At 50.5% G+C, this 13,720-nt stretch overlaps 1 protein-coding gene across 1 annotated transcript in view; it reads right to left on the reverse strand.

Annotated features, from left to right (window-relative positions):
* The window catches only part of LOC122371993 (serine-rich adhesin for platelets-like), a 35,211-nt gene extending 24,490 nt beyond the window's left edge, over positions 1-10,721 (reverse strand). The window contains exon 1 of the mRNA XM_043348815.1: positions 10,704-10,721. Within this exon, the coding sequence (XP_043204750.1) occupies positions 10,704-10,721 (18 nt within the window). The remainder of the gene's footprint in view (positions 1-10,703) is intronic.
* Between the last annotated feature and the right edge of the window lie 2,999 nt (positions 10,722-13,720).

The following is a 13,720-nucleotide window of genomic DNA, read 5'->3' on the forward strand; positions in this document are numbered from 1 at the left end:
CAGCCACTCCGTTTATTGGAGTTACATTCTTACATGACGTAAATAAACGGCAAACATAGCGGGATACTCCCAGTGAGCCACCCGTCTCCTGGCCTGCTGATTTCTCCCGTCTGGCACGTAGCGCCAATAACGAGGGGCGGGATATCGTCCGCTGTCCACCAGACGATCACAGAGAGCCAATGATGGAATGATGGACACTAATGGTCGAGGATGCCGCGTGCGTGCCGACTCCTCCCGCACCTCCACCGTGGGATCCGCCGCCGCCGCCCCCGCCCGCGCCGCCCGCGCCACCCCCGCCCAGCGCCGACTCAGGCAGTGAAACTGAAGCGTGAGAATCTCCCAGGAAGATGTATTTTGCGTTCACGCAGCCGAAACGGCCGGTCTCGTGTGTGCCGGCCTGGGTAGTGGTTGTCGTCACTGCCGCTGACGAACGCTGACGCCGCGAGCGAAACGCTGCGCAGGGGAGCATGGACCCTTCCCAGGTACAATTTGTGGGTTATGCATGCAATGGCCGTGTAGCTTAGACAAAATGGGAAGGTCATGCTGGCATCGACAGTAGATTCATTGTTCATACATGTTGAAAGATAATGATGGTGATTTAAGTACTTAACTTAGATTGATGGAGTTTGCAAAAGGCAGGGCTTGGAGTTGCAGTCAAGGTCAATTTCACAAGACAAAATAAATCCCAGCTTGAAAATAAAATAAAATAATAGTATTCTGATACACAGAGATTGCACACACTACCTACATGACTCGTAATTTTCGGTAAATAAATTACCTCGGATCTAAGGGAAACTCGCTGAATTTTTGCACATTTTTCACCTCCCTAAGAATGTGTCATCGGAGCCATTATAGAAGTCATGTTACAAACATGACGCCTCTGCTGGAAGCTGCTGGCCTATGGCAAGTCATTGTACCGCGCAGATTGCGCCTGTCTGGATACCGGGGGTGACATTAACGCCAGCACTACTGTGTAGTGTGTATACCGCGTCACACTCGCCAGCACGCTGAAGTGGTATTTATTAAACTTGAAATAAAGTTCCCAGCACGGTGTCATTTTCCACCCTGCGCGTTTTCACGGGTCCGTCATATTGTCAGAGCACGCTTTTCCAAACCGCATGTGGTTGCCACCGCATCGTTCATCCGCTGCCTCTGCAGTTTTTCACGTGGCGCTTGTGCGGTAAACTAAAACCACATCGATTACGAAAGTTGCAGAGGCCAAACATGTGATTTAACCACTTATGACCACACTGTCACACCATGCTCTAAAGGTGTTACACTGCTCTAAACTCGAGCATCACTCGGCACCAATAAGAGTGCGAGCGTTCAGGCACTCCTGGCATAGACGAGCGCTTCTTAACTGGCCCGTCCATACCTGTTTGGCGTTTTAATTCAGTCGATGTTACTTTATAAACCCACCTTATGATAAACCTATATCTTTTTTTGTGCGATCAGACTGCGTGCTTTCGCTTGATCGTTTCATAAACACCACTTAGCGACAACACTCGCTACCATAACCACTTCGTTCTGGACATCCATTAGCTGTCGCACCTTCCAGCGATTGGAAGGCTCACCTTACCAAGCCGTGCCGTTGTGTCACATCTGGGCCGTTGTCTGGCGAACAATTTTGCAAGCCCCGCTTTCCGGTTGACTGAGCTGACATAAGGCGGCGACACGGACACTCATCCTGGTCTCTGTAGCCCATGTGGCCATTACCTGATCTGACGCATTGTCGCCTTTGCGAAACGACTGTCGACTTCACCGGTAGTTTACCTGTCCGTGATAAAACGGCGACAACGAAGCGAAGAGTCGTCCCTCCACAAGGCGATGAAGCTTAAACATCTGTCACGACGCCGCATTTACGAAATGAGCGATCGATAATTGCGAGTGGCTGCCTTGTGCCTCAAATGGAGTAGCGTTTTCTTGATGCTAACATGGCCTCTCGTAGGTGATCACGAAGCTTTCGGCTTTTCTCACACTCTCACGATAATATTCACCGGAAATCGCCGTGCTTTGCATGAAGCCGCGATACACCGTGTCACGGCGAGACTGCAGCTGTAAGATTTGTGTTCCGTGCATACAGTAGCAGCGCAGGTGGCTCCTGCTCCGCTCCTGACTCGGACCAGCCGGACACTTTCCCTCACACCCCGGCCGGACCGATCAACACAAAAGGTTTGTCCGCAGTCCGATTCGCGGCGTGCCCGTGCCCGGCCAAGTGGAAATAACAAATTGTCTTGGAATGATGCCGAGGACGGGTGCCATGTAGTTACCAGGTGCGGTATGTAAAGTGAGACATCAATGCACAGTGAAACTAAATGTTATTTTGTCAACAACTGTGTTTACATGATCACTTGGCTGGCCTAGCGTCACACAATAAGATCACGGAAATGGTTGAAAATTGCACACTGCTGCTCTGCCTGTAAGTGCAGTGTGCACTGAGGAGCCACAGTGTTCAAGTAAAACAGCGGAACCCGAGCAATGGGTTGAAGAAAGACCAGGGGCGGAGAAACCGACCGTCTAGCCCTCGGACTCGGTTCCGAAGCCGGAGGTCGTCGCAAATCCATCCATCGTGCTCAAAACCAGAGCGACAAGCGACCCACATGGATAATTACAGAGCTACTGCGGTCGCTCCAAATATCCAATCATTCAGAAAGCGTAATCCGTGTGAACATCCCACCGGGTGTTCTGACACGGACAAAGTGGGCACCGCGTGCATCCTGGTTCTGCCATCAGCGATGGCCCCTTAGCAGCGCACAATAGAGGTGGATGAAGCCAGGAGCTGTTGTGACCAAGCCTACCGTAACTGGCCCTTTAGTGAGGGACAGAAAGGGAAGTGATCTCTGCGATCACCCTCCTCTATTGTTCCACTGTTCCTCGCCGCGATCACGGCACCTGACAACTTTGTCCGCGTCCGTCTTTACACTTCCCGTCACTGTTTTCCGCGAGACATGCCGCGGGTCTGTCACCCTCCCTCCACATCCCTTCCCAGCGGCACGTGTGGCGGGCTTATCCCCCCCGGCCAGCACCCCCCCCCCCCTCCCAGCAGCACGTGTCGCGGTAACCGGCGGCCGCGGTGAAACGGGATGAAAGCCGGCGGCACGCCAGATGGTCATCTCTCGGGCCATGTGACCACCCGCGCGGCGGCTCCATGGGTGTGTATGTCTGTCTGCCTGTCTGTCTGCCTATCCGTGTGTGGAGAAGACGGCTGTCTCCGTGTTGTAGGCTTGGGTGAAGGCAGGGACGAAGGAGACGCAAGATGACGTGGAAGGCTGCCGTCATCGGTTATCACTTTTGCGGCTGCGTATGGCGCGAGAAACGGTGACGTTGAGCGCATGGACCACGGGCTGCTGCGGGTGTGTGTAAGATGAGCGCTGGCGCAGATTCAGGGCAGACTAGAGCCATCATCAGCTGACATCTGCCGCGCACTGCGATTTCTCTGTCTCTTTTAATAATCAAATGTCATGCGAAAATGATATATGAAGGACGATTTCTGTGCGCCTGACAATTGACATGCAGCTGGAGGAATTGAATTGAAGCTGGAGGAACTGCCAACTGCCTAGTTGGCAGTTGAATGCTAATACGAGCCTACGACATCTTAAAACACAACATCTTTGTGCCAGGGGCGCAGTGCGATGCACCGGCTGTTCAACATTTTCATAGACCACGTCATTGCACGAAACAACGTCATGGGTCGGCAAATCAAAAGTGAAACTGCTATGTTGTGCTGCGCTGTGCGTTGCCGAGGAGATTTCCATGAGAACCTCATTTTGTCATTCATTCTGGGGTTCCCAGCATGATGTTAAGACTTACTTTCTACGGTCATTCAACGCACAACATGCTATCAGTCACATTACTTGGGCCATGATCGCTGACCGCATATGCGTCAAACGCTTAAAAATAAGCGAACGGATGGTGATTGAAGGCAGCATTGGACAATACGTTAGATCAACCGAGCAGATGTTAGCCGATTTTTCTCATGGCGATTACCACGGTCTGCGAGTACTGCCGAGTCGATCGAAAGTGTCTCCTTAGGCTCTAATGCAAACGCCCCATGTGGCGCTCGGGTCTTACACAATGTTTTACCAGTTAGTCAGTGCAGTGACGATGATACTGCGTTAGAAGGAGAGTCAGCTGCAGCGCTTGAGTAAGGCGGGCAGACGGCCTTTGGCTACCTTCACTGCCCCGATCGTCCTTCAGGCATGTTTGCAGACACACGGCACTTTCAACGCTTTGTGATCACAATGAAACGCACATTCTGCAGCGGGACACCTACCGATCTATGTATTTAATTATCGAGATAACATATTTGTTACTTTACTGTTGCCTTTCATCCTTGTTTAATGTAAGAGCAGAGCCTTCATTGCAAAACTTTGACGATGTAAATTGGGAACTGAGCTGTGCCAAGAAACCTTATTATATTATATAACCACTGTTGCAGCTGATCGGAAGCGGCATTCTCCGCGCCGATCACACCATCCGACTCTCCACGCCCCCTGACCTCTGACACCTGACCTCTGACCTCTGACCTCTGACCCGAGCCGAGCGGCAGCGGCAGAGCGGCTGAGAGTGAACGTTCCCTGTCCCACTCACCGCGCGGCGCGGCCGGTCGGTTAATCGACAGGTCACAGGTCAAGGCCGGGACGCCGCGCCGGCCGCCAACGAAAGGTGCTCCGTTACCAAACGGTGCCCGAGGGAGAGGATGGGAGGGGAGGGGAGAGGGAGGGAGGTTCCGGGCCATCCGCCGCCGCCGGCCGCCGCTCTGTAGGTCATTATCTCAGACGCTGTGCGTTCGAAATGCGATGGGTACCGGCGACGCCGTACGCAACCGGCTCAGCATTGCGTTACTGTTTGTTGGAGTTCAACGAGCGACTGTGTCTAGGGTCTCGTGAATCATGCGGGTATGTGCAACATGACCGACCTTGTTTCTACAACACAATCTCTTCAATAAAAGCGCGGGACAATAGGCAAATATTTCACAGCAGAAAGGCTTCCGTGCACTTTGAAATGACGATGCACCAGCCCCCAATGAGCTCACTAAGGACCAGACACATCCACAGGTCCATGCCATCTCACTATCATCATCATCACGGTCATACGACATCTAATTAGTCTCGAGCGAGGGTAAGGCACGCTACCTGTTCATTGAGGTCGCTGCATGCCTACACTGATCTGGCTGTTGGAATACCGCACAAGGCTGTCTGGCCAGAGAGGCACAGGCCTGTCACATACTGAGACCAGCTGCGAGAAAGCTCCTCGAGCCCAGAACTCGGTCCTAGTCACTGCTGGGCCCGCCACGGGTCGTCAGGCAGCTGGCGGGAGACTTTGGAGACTGAGGGCCCAGAGCGGCGTCCAGGGAGGCTAAGAACGTGACGGTGCTATTCTCAGCATGTAATAATCACCAGGGTCGGTTGCAATGGAGCAGTTGAGAGTTGGCTAATTATGATGTGTAATTGTGGTAATGCTTTAAAATACTGCATGTCTTCTTACGGTGTTAGAACTTTGTATTATGTAAGTTAAAGAATGAAAAATAAGAGAGACAGAGAGAGAGAGAGAGACAGAGAGACAGAGAGAGAGAGAGAGAGAGAGGGAGAGAGAGAGAGAGAGAGGGAGAGAGAGAGAGAGAGAGAGAGAGAGAGAGAGAGAGAGAGAGAGAGAGAGAGAGAGAGAGAGAGAGAGAGAGAGAGAGAGAGAGAGAGAGAGAGAGAGAGAGAGAGAGAGAGATATGAGTGATGATGCATCCCTTGCCACATCGAAGTCATCGTGCTAGACCCAATCTGGATACGTAGATGACGAGGACAACAGCTGATACACCACATACATCTATTTCTTATGATTTTCTCTGTGAAGTGAATTCTAATTTATTACTTAAACTTTGTGTGTTCTATTTATACATCAAATGGTTCATTCCTTGACTGAAAATAGTCGCTACCTATAAAAGGAACAGTTCCGGAGCAGTTTGGACGCAGCTGATGAACTCCTTTGCAACTGCAGAAACATTTTACATTTTGTACTGTCCCAAGCACATTGTTCCTGGCGGTTTTCCCACGCATAACTACCAGACCATCAAACTAATTAACTCCCTCACTGCTGTTGATGCCTGGCGGACATACCTTGTTAAACAGCTGGAGCTCCGTCTTTGGCGCTCCAGAAACAAATGTTTGTTTCCCTGTTTGGGAGACAAACAGAGGCTGCTGAATTTTTCTCGAGCTCTTTAACAATGGCTACGTTTCCATGGCACAAGCTAAGCCGATTTTGATAAATGGATTTACTCCATCATAGCATTTAGGCATAATTTAAAAATGTAAATATAGGATTAGGTGCTAGCTAAAACCATATATACGCTCATTTTTTTGCATAAGGTAAATAGTTTCCGAGAAAAACGCACGTGGAATTTCGCTAAATCGATTTAGACGTGTCATGGAAACGTACTGAATATATATGCAAGAGGACCCGAAGCAATTCCTCTTTAGAACCCTCTTTAGAAATGAAATACCTCTGCATACATTTCCTTCTATGCCTCTGACACTTAACCTCAGATTCTTCAGATTCGTGGTTTCACCAAATTAATCTTGGTTGCACTCATCCTTTTTCCTGAGGAAGTTCCTAAGGAAGACGCTTCAATTCAGATAAGCTATTGCGTCCAGATTTCACCTACCTGTGGATGCCATCCCATCCGGTTGTACCTATTGATTACAGCCCACTGTACCATGTTGTACTGCAAACTTACCACGGCATGCGACAAACTCATGAATCACCCCGAGGCTCTCCTTTCTATCTTTCCCTCCTTTCCCGCGGAGTAGCGCGCTAGACTTTCTGCTCGCCCACAGTCGAAACGGGAGCACCCACGTCCGCAAACAGTCCCGAGTTTTCTCACGCGCTGCACCGTTTGCACCTTCGCCCGGAGGGGAGACCGGGGGCGGTGCAAGTGGCCAGCGAGCGACTGCCTCCCCCGCCTCCTTCCCACCCCTGTTAGGCTAATCCGTCACTGAGCGCATCCTCACCGTTTCCTCAATAGCGAAACGACAACGCTCCCCCTCTCCCGAGCCGAGGCATGGACCAGGCGGTCCATGCCACAACTTCAGCTCAAAGTCCTTATCCCGGCCCCGCACCGGCCTGGATGTGGGTCCCATACAATGGACCGTGCTCAGCCCGTAGCTCGGCCCGGCACCAGCCTTTTGGTTTGACCTCAGGCCGCACCTGTAGTTCCGGTCCAAAGTGCCGCCTATATAAATCAGTTCCTTGTCGCGCCTGCCCAATTCCACCAGCCGAGGTGAAAAGGAAAGCGTCGTCCGTCTGCCCGCGTTCCTCATATCTCGGCGGTTGTAACGGGCCTCTCACAGCGGCTGCACAACAGCTGTGCGTGATAGCTGTCCAGCAGTCAGTGACGACCGAAATTGGCGCGGATCAGTCGGCGATGAAAACCGGTGACGGTCAGCGAGTGACCGAAATTGGCGCCAGTGACCAACGATAGGTCAGCCAGTGACCGAAATTGGCGCCAGTGACCAACGATAGGTCAGTCAGTGACCGAAATTAGCGTTGGGGTGACCAACGATAGACCAGCCGGCAGCCAGCGACCGAAATTGTCGGTGGGTGTCCCGATGGTGGCTAAATGCCGACAAAATGAGGCGGATGATTTGACAAGCTCGATGAGGTGTGAGCGATGTGAGCGATTCACACTTTGGATAACTCGCCGGCTAATCGATCAGAATGACTTTGAATGGGTACGACTGAAAGCGAAAGCGCCTCTGCATTGAAGTCTGTCATTTGTCTAGCTGTCTCAGCAGGTGTCTCTCATTCTTACTTGCCCACTTATTGAGTGCTTAGGATGAGGCACCACCAATCTGAAACTGCCGACAATGCCTCCAAGGAATGCACAAAAATTAGCGCCTGGTGTTGCAAGATGCACCATGCGCGCCTAGTGTCACGCCGTCAGTAAAAATGTCTCCTTCAATTAGCACCCGTGGGCCGTCCAACAATGGCTTGGAGAGACTCGCGGAGTCGAGTGCGCACCACCGGCGGCACGGCACATTGCATGCGGTAGTGATTAACGTCAGTGAGTTTTTTTAACACGCCGCCGCGCCGCTACACAGGCGACCGCCGAACAGCCTCAGGCAGGGAGGATTGTATGTATGGATGTGCATACACACATGCTGTCCAGTGAAGCCATGATGACATAACCCGCGTGACAGCGGCAGTGAAGTGATCCACCGTGACTGATTCTCGACACGAGCGGCGCGTGGTCACTGATCTGTGATCCTGTTATGTGATCCCACTCACACACGCACGCCATGGGTGTCAGGAAACCACCCGGGCCCATCGGACGGCACGAGCGGTGGTGACCAGCGCCCCGTGACCCCAGTGGCGACAGAGGCATCCGGTGTCCAATGGCATAGAGCTCGTCACGACAGCGGGGTCGGTGTCTACTGTCCAGTGACAGCGCGTCACGACTGAGGACTGGCACACTCACGGACGACCACAAAGGTCACGATTGGATCGTGACGACGCGGCAACACGGCTCGTGACGCCGTAACGCCACGGGTCGTGACGATGAGTTGGCCGTGAAACGGGGGATAAAAGAGTTGTTTGCTACCTTTGGTAGCTGTGTTTTGTTACGCATTCTTTATCGTTTGGCAGTGTTTTTCGGTGCGGTAATTGCAGAACAATTATGTCAGCTGATTTTGACATAATTGTTCTGCAAGTTTTTTTTTCAATTACAAGATAATGTTTGACTTAGTTTTTGCGTGATTCATCGGGAGCCTTATAAAGGTAAAAAGCACATCCTGAACATCAAAGATCGAGGACTGTCAACTAACTGCTTATCGAAGATAAACGTTTTTAGCTGTCAAAGAACCGAGGTATGCAAAACAGAGTGACCGCAAAACCCAATCGATTGTGCCACATAGGGCTCCGAATTCGGAGCTGAAAACACCTGCTGTGCCGGCCCCTCATTTTGGACTGACGACCACCGCCGCAGTGAGCCGCGCACTCCCATTTAGGAACAGAAGACGACCTCTGACCCGTCTGTCCAGCCCTGCCCCTGTGCGTGAGTGAAGCCCCGCCCACCAGTCACGCACCGCATGGGTCGCACGCGGGTCACGTGTCTCGCGTCACCAGGTCGGCGGACCGGGCTGCCGGCCCGTCGGTGGCAGAGCTGCGGTACGGTGAAATGCTGCTCAACTTTGATAATTATGCAACACTCATGTGTTTGCCATTGGTGAAAAGCAAACGACCTCAACTGTGATAAAGGAAAAGCAATGCCTCAGAAGTGACTAAGGAAAGGCACATATACATAGGTATAATGTGTGTTGGGAAGTCTTGTAAAATCACAATGCATCAAATTTTCTTCAATAATGACAGAAAAGAAAATGCTTGCAATTAGTAAATGCATCACAAAGAGACTATAACCATGCAATTTGATACCCAGCAAAGTTTGGTAGATACATCATCGGACACAACTTGGTGGGTTGTTTTGGTCTTGGGAATGAGCCTGCCTGAAAGGAGAAAGGAGAGTAGAATGGGAATGTTCAGATAAGCGGACTTAATATGAACGTCTGGGTGCGGAGGATGATTCAGTACCATTTTATGCTGGCATGGCATGCCGCTCTACATTACCGAATAATTGGTAAAATGTCACATACTCTCCAATAAAAATCAATTATGTTTTAAGTAAGAATTCTTATCTAGTTTAGCCTCTTATCTTACATAACCTCTGCCGTAGTCGAGTGCCGCAACTATCATGATGTCTCAAGAGACAATTCGTCCTAACATTAAAAAAAGGTATGCGTTATTCGGTGTAAATGTTTAATGTGCCATTGCAAATGCTCTGAAAAGAAAAAAATAAAGTTATTCAAATCACATAAAACTGACTGGCGAAATCAAGTAATTTACATTTGTGAAGTAAGAATATGAAAAAATGCAAATAAAATGTTTTTTTTTTCCGGTAGTTCAAGGCACGGGCACAGTGAGCAAACAATTTAACCCAAAAGTTTTCCCGAAAACAAACTGTGGCTTGCTTTCTTTCATATTCATTGGCATTTCATTTTCATTTTCATTTCACTTTCATTGCCTTCTGTTTGTGGTTATAGGAAGGCACTGCTTTCGTTTTACTCTACATACTTTAATGGTATACCCCAGCTCTAAAATTCATATCGGCATTCGACGGCACCACCTGGGTGGCTGCTTAAGTTTGTTAGGCATTGATCGTACAATTGCGTCCACCTTTGCTTGCAAGAAAAAAGGCATTGATTTTACGTTTAGTTTGAGCTTTCATGTTTTATATAATTTAGTAGAAAAATATCAAACACTCAGTATCACACTGATTTAGCTATCCGTAGTTCTTTCAACGCCTGAAAAGGCTACTAGGGAATGATGGAGACAGGAAACAAATCCCACTTTTATGACAAATGCTTATGAAGCACATGCGATAACCGGCCAGAGTGTGGACTTGGCTGGTTAAGACGTTCACCTACCTACCAGTTTCAGCCTCTTTCCAATTACCCACTAAACGCACCTAGAAACCAGTAACAAACCCATCCCGAGAACCCACCATAACATATGGATGTCTTATTTCAATTGATGAAATAACACATGGCATATATCTTGTATCAATTATCTGAAATCACCCAGTGCCAAAGCTAGTGCCATTCCCATCCCGAGGACCCGTCAGTGGAGCAGTCAGCGCCAGCGCCATCCTCTGAACTCACCCAGTGCAGGAGCCTCATGTCCGCAGTGGTGCGGCCCGGCTGGCCGCTGGCGCTCGGAGCTCGGTCCCGCTCGTCGGCAGGCTGGGCGGCGCGTCGGCTGACCCCCGGCACCGCTCGTCGTTCGGTGGCCGGCACTGGCGGAGCGTCGCAGCGTCGACGGCGGCGGCTCGCGACGGTGTGCGCGCCGCTGGACAGGCAGATCCACGGCACGGGCGCCTTCTCTCTCTCTCTCTCCCACCCCGAGTGGGTGCGACACTTTCTCCGTCTGTGGGCTCGGCGGCGGCGACCGGCGACTAAACGCTGCCCCAGCCGCCCTGGGCGCTTTATAGCCGCGGCCTTTCGATCCCCCTCCCGCAGGTCGGGGGTGGTTAGTCCATCACGGTGGATGGTTAGGCGGGGTCAGGTCACCGATGCATGCTTAGTGCTTACAAGTTAGGCTGAGTCTTTGCCAAAGAGGCTGATAGAGGTCATATATCCACCCCCCCAAAAAAAAAAAAACACTTACGAAAAATCGAAGCCTTAATCCAAATTCAGCATCTATTTACCTACCTTGGTTTGCTCTTATATAACGAGGTCTTATTCGACCACCCATTTGTTTGTGCCCGAACCAAGACCATCCAAACTCCGAAGTGCATGAAATGGTAAATTCACACCCTCCTTATTGGGCCCAGTGCTTAGGTCTTTCCTTTTGAACATTGCGTGAGGTCTTGAGGTCACTTGCTATCAGCTCGGAGTTGCTCGTTGAAACTCTTGAGCAAACTAACATGGAGAGTTGAAACTGGAAAAAGCACAAGTCTCCCACAGACAACACATTTCTTCGATTTTGGTCGAGTACCTAAAACTTTTTTTATTTAACGTCATAGCCCAATGACCGGACTTGTCGGTACCTAAACGAAAACTTTCAAGTTATGTGGACAAATATTAAAGACAAAGTTTTTTGAAATCTTAACCCGAAACTTATGCGTTTTTCCTAGATATCCCCTAAAAACCTGATGGTGTTGCATCACGACTTTTCCAGCCAGGGTTTAACAGCATAAATGGATCTTTGCGTCTCATCACCACACGGGAGTGGCAGAGAGACCGATTCTGTTGGCACGCGGGTGGTTTGACTAGTAATGGTCACGTTTTCACGCTCCACGCCGTCTCTCAAGCCTCCCTTACCTATCACAATTCCACCGCGTGAGAATATGGAGACTAAGGCTCGTGCGCATGCATTAGGCGCGGACGACCGCGCAGCATCGAGATCTCTCCGTTAGATATAATGATTGGACACTGAGTTGCGGTAGGTTTCACGGCAAGAGGCGCGCGCTAATTGTTACCGACATAGCAACACATCACATTCACCTTTACCATGATAATCACCATTCACCAGTATAACGCATTTTGGGGCGACTAACGGAGCGAGCGAGAGGGTGAACCTCGCACGTGCGAAATTTCAAGGGGTTACCTCCAACTGACTTGTGCACGGCACCCTACTAACCGGTCTCTAGCGATGTGGCCAAATTTGAGCACAATCGGCCCAGCCGTTCTCGAGATCTGGAAATCGGCCCAGCCGTTCTCGCTTCGTGCAAAACTTTTGCGCGGCACCCTGCTAACTGGTCCCTAACCGTGTGCGAAATTTGAGCGCCATCGGTCCAGCCGTTCTCGAGATCTGGAAACGACCCCTGCACGTGCGCACGTGCAGCAGCAGCACCCCAACTCTGGCACATGGATATGCATTGCCTAGCGGGTGCCTGCCTACCTACATGACAACTTCCAGCGCAATCAACCAAGTAGTTACCGAGATATTGCAACTATTACAAAACGGACACCTCTTCGTTTTGCACGTGGCACGTGCATAAGGAGTCACCCACATGCATCGGGAATAGTCAAATACTTGGTAGAAGGAATGAAGCTACCCTACAAAAATTACCGCGTGTAAATCGGTCAAGTGGTTGCTGAGATATACATAAGCCTCGCAAAAGCGTGACCACGGCCGGCCGGCCGGCAGGCCGCTCATTACTCAGAAATTTCCGTTAATCTAAGGAAAGACTACGCTCGCTTCGCTCGCTCCGTAATTACCATTCAGAAATATTTGTTTAGAGCAGCCCATTTGAAAGCCGCAAAAAAAACTAACATAATGATTTATGCAAAAAAGAAAGAAAGAAACGTACTGCTTCAAATAACCAACTGCTTCCTTTCTTCTAACTATGTATATCCTTCCTACAAGTTCTTTTATCCCCTGATCAATCCAGCGGATGCCTCATCCCCCCTCCCCTCCTCGCCCCGCGGCGTGTTTGTCCCCCGCGCGCCGAGTAGGTCACACGGCGCCGGTCACGAGTCGCCTCGTCATGATCGTACTACCGCACGATCCGCAGTAGCGTCGGTTCGTCCCTGACCGGCCTGCGGGGCTCACACCGGAGGGTCAGGTCACCACAATGGACGGTCGGGCTCGCCAGCTCAGCCCACACGCGGTCAGAGTGTGCCACAAGGACCATTCACCGCGCCATCCGAAAAGCGGCGTCAAACGAAACGTGCTGAGTGATAAGTTGTCCGAAGGTCGGCGGGATAGGCGTTTTTGATGTCTTGCCGCTTTGTTGCTTTAGTGGCTTTTGTGTCGCGAGGAGTGAATTAACAATGAGGAACTGTTCACAATAACCGAGTTTGATGAGTATTGCGTAAGTTTTACCTGTATTAGTGCTATTTGGGGGATGTTACAAAACTTCGGGACAGAATGCGCTCGGATAGCAGCGTGCATCGTTATCTTCAATAAGTTGGAAAATGTGCTGATCAGCCGTTGTTTGCATGCAGACGTAAAATCATATTGCACAAATAGACCTCGTGCAACCAACAACAGCTCTTAGCTGTGAGCATCACATTAAGCATATGCAGCACCGAAGTGATCAATTTTAGTGCTCGAGGCACAGTTTGGCTGTACTGCATCACCCATAAAGGCACGATCCGGGCTCATCGGTTCAATAATCAGACGTTTGGCGTCGGGGTACCGCCTCTCTACACCGCTCGTTTGAACTCTTCCT

Source organism: Amphibalanus amphitrite, unplaced genomic scaffold (genome assembly GCF_019059575.1).
Source record: "Amphibalanus amphitrite isolate SeventyFive unplaced genomic scaffold, NRLGWU_Aamphi_draft 001304F_arrow, whole genome shotgun sequence".
Lineage (NCBI taxonomy): Eukaryota > Metazoa > Arthropoda > Thecostraca > Balanomorpha > Balanidae > Amphibalanus > Amphibalanus amphitrite.